This window comes from Pristiophorus japonicus, chromosome 1 (genome assembly GCF_044704955.1).
Source record: "Pristiophorus japonicus isolate sPriJap1 chromosome 1, sPriJap1.hap1, whole genome shotgun sequence".
NCBI classification, from domain to species: domain Eukaryota; kingdom Metazoa; phylum Chordata; class Chondrichthyes; family Pristiophoridae; genus Pristiophorus; species Pristiophorus japonicus.
The window spans coordinates 862,521-876,046 of NC_091977.1; the positions used below are offsets into that span (position 1 = coordinate 862,521).

The following is a 13,526-nucleotide window of genomic DNA, read 5'->3' on the forward strand; positions in this document are numbered from 1 at the left end:
TGTGTGGAGTGAGCGTGTGTGGAGTGAGCGTGTGGGGTGAGCGTGTGTGGAGTGAGCGTGTGTGGGGTGAGCGTGTGTGGAGTGAGCGTGTGTGGTGTGAGCGAGGGAGTGAGTGAGCGTGTGTGGAGTGAGCGTGTGTGGTGTGAGCGTGTGTGGAGTGAGCACGTGTGGAGTTAGCGAGGGAGTGAGCGTGTGTGGAGTGAGCGTGTGTGGGGTGAGCGTGTGTGGAGTGAGCGTGTGGGGTGAGCGTGTGTGGAGTGAGCGTGTGTGGTGTGAGCGAGGGAGTGAGTGAGCGTGTGTGGAGTGAGCGTGTGTGGTGTGAGCGAGGGAGTGAGCCTGTATGGAGTGAGCGTGTGTGGAGTGAGCATGTGTGGGGTGAGCGTGTGTGGAGTGAGCACGTGTGGAGTTAGCGAGGGAGTGAGCGTGTGTGGAGTGAGCGTGTGTGGAGTGAGCCTGTATGGAGTGAGCGTGTGTGGAGTGGGCATGTATGGGGTGAGTGTGTTGAGTGAGCGTGTGTGGAGTGAGCGTGTGTGGAGTGAGCACGTTTGGAGTGAGCACGTGTGGAGTGAGCGTGTGTGGAGTGAGCACGTTTGGAGTGAGCGCGTGTGGAGTGAGCGAGGGAGTCTGCGTGTGTGGTGTGAGCGAGGGAGTGAGCATGTGTGGAGTGAACGTGTGTGGAGTGAGCACAAGCAGAGCCTAGACGCGTGAGGGGCGGCATTTGGGGTGGGCTGCAAAGCCACCCACAGGCGAATAGTTCACCTGCCAAATCTTAATACCCAATGTGAGGCTCGTCGCCTTGACAAGAGGAAACGGTGTCTGGGCGTTACTAGAGAACAGCTTGGAGGAAGAAATTGATTGCTGACTCCTCTGTGATGCCCCTCTCATGTCCGATCTTTTACAGATGTTGCGCTCGATGTCACCCCCGTGTCCTCGGGGCTCCAGCCCGGGCTCACACCAGCAGAGGGTTCCCCAACATCTGGGGCGTGTTTACCTCAGTGACCGAGTAAGTATATAGTGATACACTATGGGGCTCCTTGTAAATACTGACACACTCCCAAGGACCTCCTGTAAATATTGACACCTCCGGGAACCCCCTGTAAATACTGACACATTTCCGGGGACCCCCTGTAAATACTAACACACTCCCGAGCACCCCCTGTAAATACTGACACATTCCCGGGGACTCCCTGTAAATACTGACACACTCCCAGGGACCTCCTGTAAATAATGACGCACTCCCGGGGACCCCCTGTAAATACTGACACACTCCCGGGGATCCCCTATAAATACTGACACACTCCCGGGGACACCCTGTAAATACTGACACACTCCCGGGAACCCAATGGAAATACTGACGCACTCATGGGGACCCACTGTAGATACTAACATACTCCCAGGGACCGCCTGTAAATACTGACACACTCCTGGGGACCTCCTGTAAATACTGACACATTCCCGGGGACCCCGTGTAAATACTGACACACTCCCGCGGACCCCCTGTAAATACTGACACACTCCCAGGGACCCCCTATAAATACTGACACACTCCCAGGGACCCCCTATAAATATTGACACACTCCCAGGGACCCCCTGTAAATACTGACACACTCCCGGGGACCTCGTGTAAACACTGACACACTCCCGGGGACCCCCTGTAATTACTGACATACTCCCAGGGACCTCCTGTAAATACTGACACACTCCCAGGGACCCAATGGAAATACTGACACACTCCCAGGGACCCCCTATAAATATTGACACACTCCCGGGAACCCAATGGAAATACTGACGCACTCATGGGGACCCCCTGTAAATACTGACACACTCCCAGGGACCCCCTATAAATACTGACACACTCCCAGGGACCCCCTATAAAAACTGACACACTCCCAGGGACCCCCTGTAAATACTGACACACTCCCGGGGACCTCGTGTAAACACTGACACACTCCCGGGGACCCCCTGTAAATACTGACATACTCCCGGGCACTTACTGTAAATACGGACACACTCCCAGGGACCTCCTGTAAATACTGACGCACTCCTGGGGACCCCGTGTAAATACTGACACACTCCTGGGGACCCCGTGTAAATACTGACAATCTCCTGGGGTCCCCTGTAAATACTGACACACTCCCGGGATGAAGGGATTGTCTTATGAGGAAAGGTTGAGCAGTTGGGCCTGTACACATTGGAATTTCGAAGAATGAGAGGTGATCTTATTGAAATGTATAAGATACTGAGGGAGCCCGACAGGGTAAATGCTGAGAGGATATTTCTCATCGTTGGTGAATCCAGAACTCGGGGACATCGTTTCTGAATAAGAGGCCGCCCATTTATGACGGAGAAAAGGAGGAATTTCTTCTCTCAGAGGGTCGTGAATCTTTGGAATTCTCTGCCGCAGAGAGCTGTGGAGGCTGGGTCATTGAATATATTCAAGGTGGAGATAGACAGATTCTTGCACTGTAGGGGAGTGAAGGGTTAAGGGGAGCGGGCGGGGAAGTGGAGCTGAGTCCATGATCAGATCAGCCATGATCGTATTGAATTACGGAGCAGGCTCGAGGGGCCGTGTGGCCTACTCCTGTTCCTATTTCTTATGTTCTTATGGGGCATAACCTCAAAAATGTGAGCTAGGCCGATCAGGGATGATGTGAGGAAAAACTTCTTCACGCAAAGGGTAGTGTAAATCTGGGATTCTATCCCCACAGAAACCTGTTGAGGCTGGGGGTTAATGACAAATGTCAATACTGAGCCTTTTGTTGGGTAAGGGTACCAAGGGATATGGGACCAAGGCAGGTAGACAGAGTTAAGGTACAGATCAGCCATGATCTCATTGAGTGGGGGAACAGGCTCGAGGGGCTGAACCACCTACTCCTGTCCCCATGTCCCTGTGTGAGCCATTTTGAGTGAGATGGATTAGCCAAGGTGAGCAGAATACAATGGGGGAGGGGGCACACTGGGTGCTGGAGATGGACAGACCCACCGGTTACAGTGACATCCCATCTGACCCCCCAGCCTCTCTCCACCAATCATTGGACATCGAGCGTTCCTTACCGGGAGAAAAACACCGGCTTTTCCTGATCAGGTATTCTCGCCATTCCTCCAAGATCAATAAGCTTCTTGACACGTGCAGGTTAAGTGTTGGTTGATTTATTGAGCAGTACAGATCATGCAGTAGCACTTAAACACACACTAAATCGATGGGGCTTACAGACACAGCCGATGCTCAGGAGCTCAAAGGGCCTTACAGTTCTGAGCTCAGTATTCAGGCCCTACACACCCTTGCAGTACAAATCCCCATTTCCGTCCGCCACTTTATTGCTCCTTTCTAAGCTCCAGGTTCCCCCTTGTCCAAATATCCATCAATGGAAGCTACAACTGCCCTGACCATGTCTGGCTCACATCTGCAGCTTTCCACCGTCACACCACAGAATGGGGACCAACCACTGGGTCATTTCCACAACACGCCTGTTCACTGACGTGGGGCAAGATGCAAACCTTTGGCTTTCCACTTCCTCAGGAATAAATCTTCGTGTCGGGAGAATCTCACTGGACCCGCCCATTACCAGTAACTTCGGTTAATAAAACTGGCACCCTTACCTATTTTACACTAGGCTCATGAGCTCGGTTTACTCCATTCCTCCCTCATCTTATCAAAACGGTTAGCTTTTCTCTCATATAATTGCTGTTCTACCAAAGAATATCTTTACTTATAAGTCTATAATGAATTCTGTAAGGACCACAACCAGCTACTTGCCCCCACTCTAGGGAAACCCCAATGACAATGCTGATATCCACCCAGAGGTTGTCCTTTGGCCAGGACTACCTCCCGCCCGCCCGTTATCAGCGCTGACTGACAGCTCCCTGAAGCTCAGGAGCCTCTGCACAATGCTGGCTGGCTGGGTCTTTGCTGAGATTCCCTCACTGAGCAGGAGGTCCCCTCAGCCTGAAACAGGCCCGAGCTGGAGGCTCAGTCTCGGCCCAGTGGTTACTACTTAAACATGGGATGGTATTTCCCACCGCTAACGCTCAAAGCTCCCGCACCCTCGCAGTATGAAGAGGAATCAATAATGATACAAGAATAGCACGCGTCTCGTTGGAGGTTAACCCTTTGTAGAGAGTTTCCTTGGGTTAAACAAGACAACGGTCGGTCAGGCAGAGCCGGAATCGAGGCAGGCTGTCACACACACACACACGGAGACGGCATCACGGGCTCTGGCTGACCCGCTCGCTCCGTCAATTCCCATCCGAGCACTCAACGTCCTCCAGTTTGAAACGGAATTCCTCGTTTGGGCATTGTTCCTTTATCATCTGATTAATCTGCATCACAGACAGGAGAAAGTGTGGGTGTTACAGCAAGGGGGGAGTGCAGGGGGAGAGGGGGATAGAGAGAGAGAGAGAGAGAGAGAGACAGGAGAAAGGGTGAGTGTTACAGCAAGGGGGGAGTGCAGGGGGAGAAGGGGATAGAGAGAGAGAGAGAGAGACAAGAGAAAGGGAGAGTGTTACAGCAAGAGGGGAGTGCAGAGGGAGAGGGGGATAGAGAGAGAGAGAGAGAGAGAGACAGGAGAAAGGGTGAGTGTAGGGGGAGAGAGAGAAAGAGAGACAGGAGAAAGGGTGAGTGTTACAGCAAGGGGGGAGTGCAGGGGGAGAGGGGGATAGAGACAGGAGAAAGGGTGAGTGCAGGGGGAGAGGGGGATAGAGAGAGAGAGAGACAAGAGAAAGGGTGAGTGCAGGGGGAGAGAGAGAAAGAGAAGAGACAGGAGAAAGGGTGAGTGTTACAGCAAGGGGGGAGTGCAGGGAGAGAGGGGGATAGAGACAGGAGAAAGGGTGAGTGCAGGGGGAGAGAGGGAGATAGAGACAGGAGAAAGGGTGAGTGCAGGGGGAGAGAGGGGGATAGAGAGAGAGAGAGAGAGAGACAGGAGAAAGGGTGAGTGTAGGGGGAGAGAGGGGGATAGAGAGAGAGACAGGAGAAAGGGTGAGTGCAGGGGGAGAGAGGGGGATAGAGAGAGAGGCAGGAGAAAGGGTGAGTGTAGGGGGAGAGAGAGGGATAGAGAGAGAGAGACAGGAGAAAGGGTGAGTGTAGGGGGAGAGAGAGGGATAGAGAGAGAGAGAGACAGGAGAAAGGGTGAGTGCAGGGGGAGAGAGGGGGATAGAGAGAGAGAGGAGAAAGGCTGAGTGCAGGGGGAGAGAGGGGGATAGAGAGAGAGAGAGGGACAGGAGAAAGGGTGGGTGTAGGGGAGAGGGGGACAGAGAGAGAGAGGAGAATGGGGGAGTGTAAGGGGAGAGAGGGAGATCGAGAGAGCAACAGTATCCGTAATAAGGTGGATGAATTAACTGTGCAAATAGATGTGAACAGATATGATGTGATTGGGATTACAGAGACGTGGCTCCAGGATGATCAGGGCTGGGAACTCAACATCCAGGGGTATTCAACATTCAGGAAGGATAGAATAAAAGGAAAAGCAGGTGGGGTAGCATTGCTGGTTAAAGAGGAGATTAATGCAATAGTTAGGAAGGACATTATCTTGGATGATGTGGAATCTATATGGGTAGAGCTGCAGAACACCAAAGGGCAAAAGACGTTAGTGGGAGTTGTATACAGACCTCCAAACAGCAATAGTGATGTTGGGGAGGGCATCAAACAGGAAATTAGGGGTGCATGCAATAAAGGTGCAGCAGTTATCATGCGTGACTTTAATATGCATATAGATTGGGCTAACCAAACTGGAAGCAATACGGTGGAGGAGGATTTCCTGGAGTGCATAAGGGATGGTTTTCTAGACCAATATGTCGAGGAACCAACTCGGGGGGAGGCCATCTTAGACTGGGTGTTGTGTAATGAGAGAGGATTAATTAGCAATCTCGTTGTGCGAGGCCCTTTGGGGAAGAGTGACCATAATATGGTGGAATTCTACATTAGGATGGAGAATGAAACAGTTAATTCAGAGACCATGGTCCAGAACTTAAAGAAGGGTAACTTTGAAGATGTGAGGCGTGAATTGGCTAGGATCGATTGGCGAATGATACTTAAGGGGTTGACAGTGGATGGGCAATGGCAGACATTTAGAGACCGCATGGATGAACTACAACGATTGTACATCCCTGTCTGGTGTAAAAATAAAAAAGGGAAGGTGGCTCAACCGTGGCTATCAAGGAAAATCAGGGATAGTATTAAAGCCAAGGAAGTGGCATACAAATTGGCCAGAAATAGCAGCGAACCCAGGGACAGGGAGAAATTTAGAACTCAGCAGAGGAGGACAAAGGATTTGATTCGGGCAGGAAAAATAGAGTACGAGAGGAAGCTTGCAGGGGACATTAAGACGGACTGCAAAAGCATCTATAGATATGTGAAGAGAAAAAGGTTAGTAAAGACAAACGTAGGTCCCCTGCAGTCAGAATCAGGGGAAGTCATAACGGGGAACAAAGAAATGGCAGACCAATTGAACAAGTACTTTGGTTCGGTATTCACTAAGGAGGACGCAAACAACATTCCGGATATAAAAAGGGTCAGAGGGTCTCGTAAGAAGGAGGAACTGAGGGAAATCCTTATTAGTCGGGAAATTGTGTTGGGGAAATTGATGGGATTGAAGGGCGATAAATCCCCAGGGCTTGATGGTCTGCATCCCAGAGTACTTAAGGAGGTGGCCTTGGAAATAGCGGATGCATTGACAGTCATTTTCCAACATTCCATTGACTCTGGATCAGTCCCTATGGAGTGGAGGGTAGCCAATGTAACCCCACTTTTTAAAAAAGGAGGGAGAGAGAAAACAAATTATAGACCGGTCAGCCTGACATCGGTAGTGGGTAAAATGTGGAATCAATTATTAAGGATGTCATAGCAGCGCATTTGGAAAGAGGTGACATGATAGGTCCAAGTCAGCATGGATTTGTGAAAGGGAAATCATGCTTGACAAATCTTTTGGAATTTTTTGAGGATGTTTCCAGTCGAGTGGACAAGGGAGAACCAGCTGATGTGGTGTATTTGGACTTTTAGAAGACTTTCGACAAGGTCCCACACAAGAGATTAATGTGCAAAGTTAAAGCACATAGGATTGGGGGTAGTGTGCTGATGTGGATTGAGAACTGGTTGTCCGACAGGAAGCAAAGAGTAGGAGTAAATGGGTACTTTTCAGAATGGCAGGCAGTGACTAGTGGGGTACCGCAAGGTTCTGTGCTGGGGCCCCAGCTGTTTACATTGTACATTAATGATTTCGACGAGGGGATTAAATGTAGTATCTCCAAATTTGTGGATGACACTAAGTTGGGTGGCAGTGTGAGCTGCGAGGAGGATGCTATGAGGCTGCAGAGTGACTTGGATAGGTTAGCTGAGTGGGCAAATGCATGGCAGATGAAGTATAATGTGAATAAATGTGAGGTTATCCACTTTGATGGTAAAAACAGAGAGACAGACTATTATCTGAATGGTGACAGATTAAGAAAAGGGGAGGTGCAATGAGACCTGGGTGTCATGGTACATCAGTCATTGAAGGTTGGCATGCAGGTACAGCAGGCGGTTAAGAAAGCAAATGGCATGTTGGCCTTCATAGCGAGGGGATTTGAGTACAGGGGCAGGGAGGTGTTACTACAGTTGTACAGGGCCTTGGTGAGGCCACACCTGGAGTATTGTGTACAGTTTTGGTCTTCTAACCTGAGGAAGGACATTCTTGCTATTGAGGGAGTGCAGCGAAGGTTCACCAGACTGATTCCCGGGATGGCGGGACTGACCTATCAAGAAAGACTGGATCAACTGGGCTTGTATTCACTGGAGTTCAGAAGAATGAGAGGGGATCTCATAGAAACGTTTAAAATTCTGACGGGTTTAGACAGGTTAGATGCAGGAAGAATGTTCCCAATGTTGGGGAAGTCCAGAACCAGGGGTCACAGTCTAAGGATAAGGGGTAAGCCATTTAGGACCGAGATGAGGAGAAACTTCTTCACCCAGAGAGTGGTGAACCTGTGGAATTCTCCACCACAGGAAGTTGTTGAGGCCAATTCACTAAATATATTCAAAAGGAGTTAGATGTGGTCCTTACTACTAGGGGGATCAAGGGGTATGGCGAGAAAGCAGGAATGGGGTTCTGAAGTTGCATGTTCAGCCATGAACTCATTGAATGGCGGTGCAGGCTCGAAGGGCCGAATGGCCTACTCCTGCACCTATTTTCTATGTTTTTATAACAGGAGAAAGAGTGAGTGTCGGGGGAGAGAGGGGGATAGAGAGAGACAGGAGAAAGGGTGAGTGCAGGGGGAGATGGGAGATAGAGAGAGCGACAGGAGAAAGGGTGAGTGTAGGGGGAGAGAGGGGGATAGAGAGAGAGAGAGAGAGACAGGAGAAAAGGTGAGTGTAGGGGGAGAGAGAGGGCTAGAGAGAGAGAGACAGGAGAAAGGGTGCGTGTAGGGGGAGAGGGGGGGATAGAGAGAGAGGAGAAAGGATGAGTGTAGGGGGAGAGAGCGGGATAGAGAGAGCAACAGTGATAGTGATAGCGAGAGACAGAGAGAGAGTGAAAGTGAGAGAGAAAGAGGGAGAGAGTGACAGAGAGATAAACAGTGACAGAGAAAGAGGGGGATAGAGTGAGAGAGATAGAGAGGAGGATAGAGCGTGACAGTGAGAGAGAGAGAGAGGGAGAGATATAGATAAACAGTGACAGAGAGCGAAAGAGGGGAATAGAGAGACAGACAGTGGCAGAGAGTGATAGAGAGACACAGAATGAGACAGTGTTTGAGAGAGAGAGCGACAGAGAGAAAGAGGAACAGTGACACTGAGAGAGGGGAGAAAGTGATAAAGGGACAGTTAGCGAGAGACAGTGTGTGAGAGAAAGACGTGAGGCAGTGGCAGAGAGAGATAGACAGAGGGCGAGAGAGAGAGAAAGAGATTGTGGCTGAGAAACAGAAAGAGAGAGACTGACAGTGAGAGATAGAATGGGAGAGAAACAGAGAAAGAGACATGGAGGGGGAGAGAGAGTGAAAGAGAGAGATGGAGAAAGAGAGAGAGAGAGACAGAGAACGATAGCGATAGAGATAGAGACCGTGACAGAGAGAGAGAGAGAGATAAAAGAATGACAAAGCAACAAAGAGAAGTGATCCTAACATCATTAAGTCATTCAGCCCCTGGAGCCTGTTACAAAGGAACAGGAGGAGGCCATTCAGCCCCTGGAGCCTGTTACACAGGAACAGGAGGAGGCCCATTCAGCCCCTGGAGCCTGTTACACAGGAGCAGGAGGAGGCCATTCAGCCCCTGGAGCCTGTTACACAGGAGCAGGAGAAGGCCCATTCAGCCCCTGGAGCCTGTTACACAGGAGCAGGAGAAGGCCCATTCAGCCCCTGGAGCCTGTTACACAGGAACAGGAGGAGGCCATTCAGCCCCTGGAGCCTGTTACACAGGAACAGGAGGAGGCCATTCAGCCCCTGGAGCCTGTTACACAGGAACAGGAGGAGGCCCATTCAGCCTCTGGAGCCTGTTACACAGGAACAGGAGGAGGCCCATTCAGCCCCTGGAGTCTGTTACACAGGAACAGGAGGAGGCCCATTCAGCCCCTGGAGCCTGTTACACAGGAACAGGAGGAGGCCCATTCAGCCCCTGGAGCCTGTTACATAGGAACAGGTGGAGGCCATTCAACCCCTCGAGCCTGTTACACAGGAACAGGAGGAGGCCCATTCAGCCCCTGGAGCCTGTTACACAGGAACAGGAGGAGGCCCATTCAGCCCCTGGAGCCTGTTACACAGGAACAGGAGGAGGCCATTCAACCCCTGGAAACTGTTACATAGGAACAGGAGGAGGCCCATTCAGCCCCTGGAGCCTGTTACATAGGAACAGGAGGAGGCCCATTCAGCCCCTGGAGCCTGTTACATAGGAACAGGAGGAGGCCATTCAGCCCCTGGAGCCTGTTACACAGGAACAGGAGGAGGCCCATTCAGCCCCTGGAGCCTGTTACATAGGAACAGGAGGAGGCCATTCAGCCCCTGGAGCCTGTTACACAGGAACAGGAGGAGGCCATTCAGCCCCTCGAGCCTGTTACACAGGGACAGGAGGAGGCCATTCAGCCCCTGGAGCCTGTTACACAGGAACAGAAGGAGGCCATTCAGCTTCTCGAGCTGCCCGTGACCACAGCTCCATGAATGGGGTGTTGCGGGGGACAGGACGATACCCAGAGGGGGAAGTGGAGCTGGTGAATTCAGACGGCGAGAGGGAGGATGTGGTGTGGTGTGGCCCTGTGTTTGCCCTCAGTGCCGTGCTGTCTCTCACCCTCTCCGCAATGATCTTCTTCTTCGTTTCAGGATGGAGCTTGGTCGTCGAAGTAAGCTGCACATTAATCCACCGCTCCTTGGGATCTAAAAACAACAGTCACAACTTCAAAAGCCTAGAGCGAGAGTTCAGCACAGGTCAAAGGGACGGAGTTAGAATTCTTGCTCCCCTCTATTTCATGCTCTCCTGCCTCTGTTTTTGCATTCACTCTCTCCTTCCCCTCCCTTTTATTCACTTTTTATCTCAGCCCCTCTTGCCTCCATTCTACTCTCTCTGTGTTTGCATTCTCGACCTTCCTTTCTCTCGCCCCCTTTTGTCTCCTCCTGTCCCCTGTCCCGATATGATTTCTATTCTCCCTTTGTGACGTTCTCAAGAACATCAGAAATAGGAGCAGGAGTCGGCCATTCAGCCCCTCGAGCCTGCTCCGCCATTCAGCAGGATCTTGGCAGATCATCCACCTCAACTCCACCTTCCCGCACTGTCCCCATATCCCTTCGTTCCCCGAAACTATCCACCTCTGTCTTGGACATACTCAATGACTGAGCTCTCTCACATTTGCCCCATCTCTCAGTGAGAGAGAAAGATGGAGAGAAAGTTAGAGAGACATAGAAACATAGAAAATAGGTGCAGGAGTAGGCCATTCGGCCCTTCTAGCCTGCACCGCCATTCAATGAGTTCATGGCTGAACATGCAACTTCAGTACCCCATTCCTGCTTTCTCACCATACCCCTTGATTCCCCTAGTAGTAAGGACTTCATCTAACTCCTTTTTGAATATATTTAGTGAATTGGCCTCAACAACTTTCTGTGGTAGAGAATTCCACACTCTGGGTGAAGAAATTCCTCCTCATCTCGGTCCTAAATTGCTTCCCCCTTATCCTTAGACTGTGTCCCCTGGTTCTGGACTTCCCCAACATTGGGAACATTCTTCCTGCATCTAACCTGTCTAACCCCATCAGAATTTTAAACGTTTCTCTGAGGTCCCCTCTCATTCTTCTGAACTCCAGTGAATACAAGCCCAGTTGATCCAGTCTTTCTTGATAGGTCAGTCCCGCCATCCCGGGAATCAGTCTGGTGAACCTTCGTTGCACTCCCTCAATAGCAAGAATGTCCTTCCTCAGGTTAGGAGACCAAAACTGTACACAATACTCCAGGTGTGGCCTCACCAAGGCCCTGTACAATTGTAGCAACACCTCCCTGCCCCTGTACTCAAATCCCCTCGCTATGAAGGCCAACATGCCATTTGCTTTCTTAACCGCCTGCTGTACCTGCATGCCAACCTTCAATGACTGATGTACCATGACACCCAGGTCTCTTTGCACCTCCCCTTTTCCTAATCTGTCACCATTCAGATAATAGTCTGTCTCTCTGTTTTTACCACCAAAGTGGATAACCTCACATTTATCCACATTATACTTCATCTGCCATGCATTTGCCCACTCACCTAACCTATCCAAGTCACTCTGCAGCCTCATAGCATCCTCCTCGCAGCTCACACTGCCACCCAACTTAGTGTCATCCGCAAATTTGGAGATACTACATTTAATCCCCTCATCTAAATCATTAATGTACAGTGTAAACAGCTGGGGCCCCAGCACAGAACCTTGCGGTACCCCACTAGTCACTGCCTGCCATTCTGAAAAGTCCCCATTTACTCCGACTCTTTGCTTCCTGTCTGCCAACCAGTTCTCAATCCATGTCAGCACCCTACCCCCAATCCCATGTGCTTTAACTTTGCACATTAATCTTTTGTGTGGGACCTTGTCGAAAGCCTTCTGAAATTCCAAATATACCACATCAACTGGTTCTCCCTTGTCCACTCGACTGGAAACATCCTCAAAAAATTCCAGAAGATTTGTCAAGCATGATTTCCCTTTCACAAATCCATGCTGACTTGGACCTATCATATTACCTCTTTCCAAATGCACTGCTATGACATCCTTAATAATTGATTCCATCATTTTACCACTACCGATGTCAGGCTGACCGGTCTATAATTCCCTGTTTTCTCTCTCCCTCCTTTTTTAAAAAGTGGGGTTACATTGGCTACCCTCCACTCCATAGGAACTGATCCAGAGTCAATGGAATGTTGGAAAATGACTGTCAATGCATCCACTATTTCCAAGGCCACCTCCTTATGTACTCTGGGATGCAGTCCATCAGGCCCTGGGGATTTATCGGCCTTCAATCCCATCAATTTCCCCAACACAGTTTCCCGACTAATAAGGATTTCCCTCAGTTCCTCCTCCTTACGAGACCCTCTGACCCCTTTTATATCCGGAAGGTTGTTTGTGTCCTTCTCAGTGAATACCGAACCAAAGTACTTGTTCAATTGGTCCGCCATTTCTTTGTTCCCCGTTATGACTTCCCCTGATTCTGACTGCAGGGGACCTACATTTGTCTTTACTAACCTTTTTCTCTTTACATATCTATAGAAACATTTGCAATCCGTCTTAATGTTCCCTGCAAGCTTCTTCTCGTACTCCATTTTCCCTGCCCTAATCAAACCCTTTGTCCTCCTCTGCTGAGTTCTAAATTTCTCCCAGTCCCCGGGTTCGCTGCTATTTCTGGCCAATTTGTATGCCACTTCCTTGGCTTTAATGCTATCCCTGATTTCCCTTGATAGCCACGGTTGAGCCACCTTCCCTTTTTTATTTTTACGCCAGACAGGAATGTACAATTGTTGTAGTTCATCCATGCGGTCTCTAAATGTCTGCCATTGCCCATCCACAGTCAACCCCTTCAGTATCATTCGCCAATCTATCCTAGCCAATTCACGCCTCATACCTTCAAAGTTACCCTTCTTTAAGTTCTGGACCATGGTCTCTGAATTAACTGTTTCATTCTCCATCCTAATGCAGAATTCCACCATATTATGGTCACTCATCCCCAAGGGGCCTCTCACAACGAGATTGCTAATTAATCCTCTCTCATTACACAACACCCAGTCTAAGATGGCCTCCCCCCTAGTTGGTTCCTCGACATATTGATCTAAAAAACCATCCCTTATGCACTCCAGGAAATCCTCCTCCACCGTATTGCTTCCAGTTTGGTTAACCCAATCTATGTGCATATTAAAGTCACCCATTATAACTGCTGCACCTTTATTGCACGCACCCCTAATTTCATGTTTGATGCCCTCCCCAACATCACTACTACTGTTTGGAGGTCTGTACACAACTCCCACTAACATTTTTTGCTCTTTGGTATTCTGCAGCTCTACCCATATAGATTCCACATCATACAAGCTAATGTCCTTCCGAACTATTGCCTTAATTTGCTCTTTA

The 13,526-nt window shown here is 50.0% G+C and overlaps 1 protein-coding gene across 1 annotated transcript in view; it reads right to left on the minus strand.

Annotated features, from left to right (window-relative positions):
- Positions 1–4,090: 4,090 nt before the first annotated feature.
- LOC139261582 (mucin-2-like) overlaps positions 4,091–13,526 on the minus strand; it is a 35,678-nt gene continuing 26,242 nt past the window's right edge. Inside the window, exons 9-10 of the mRNA XM_070877073.1 lie at positions 10,241–10,326; positions 4,091–4,320 (exon numbers count right to left, since the gene is read on the minus strand). Coding sequence (XP_070733174.1) covers positions 4,237–4,320; positions 10,241–10,326 — 170 coding nt within the window. The 3' untranslated portion in view covers positions 4,091–4,236. The remainder of the gene's footprint in view (positions 4,321–10,240; positions 10,327–13,526) is intronic.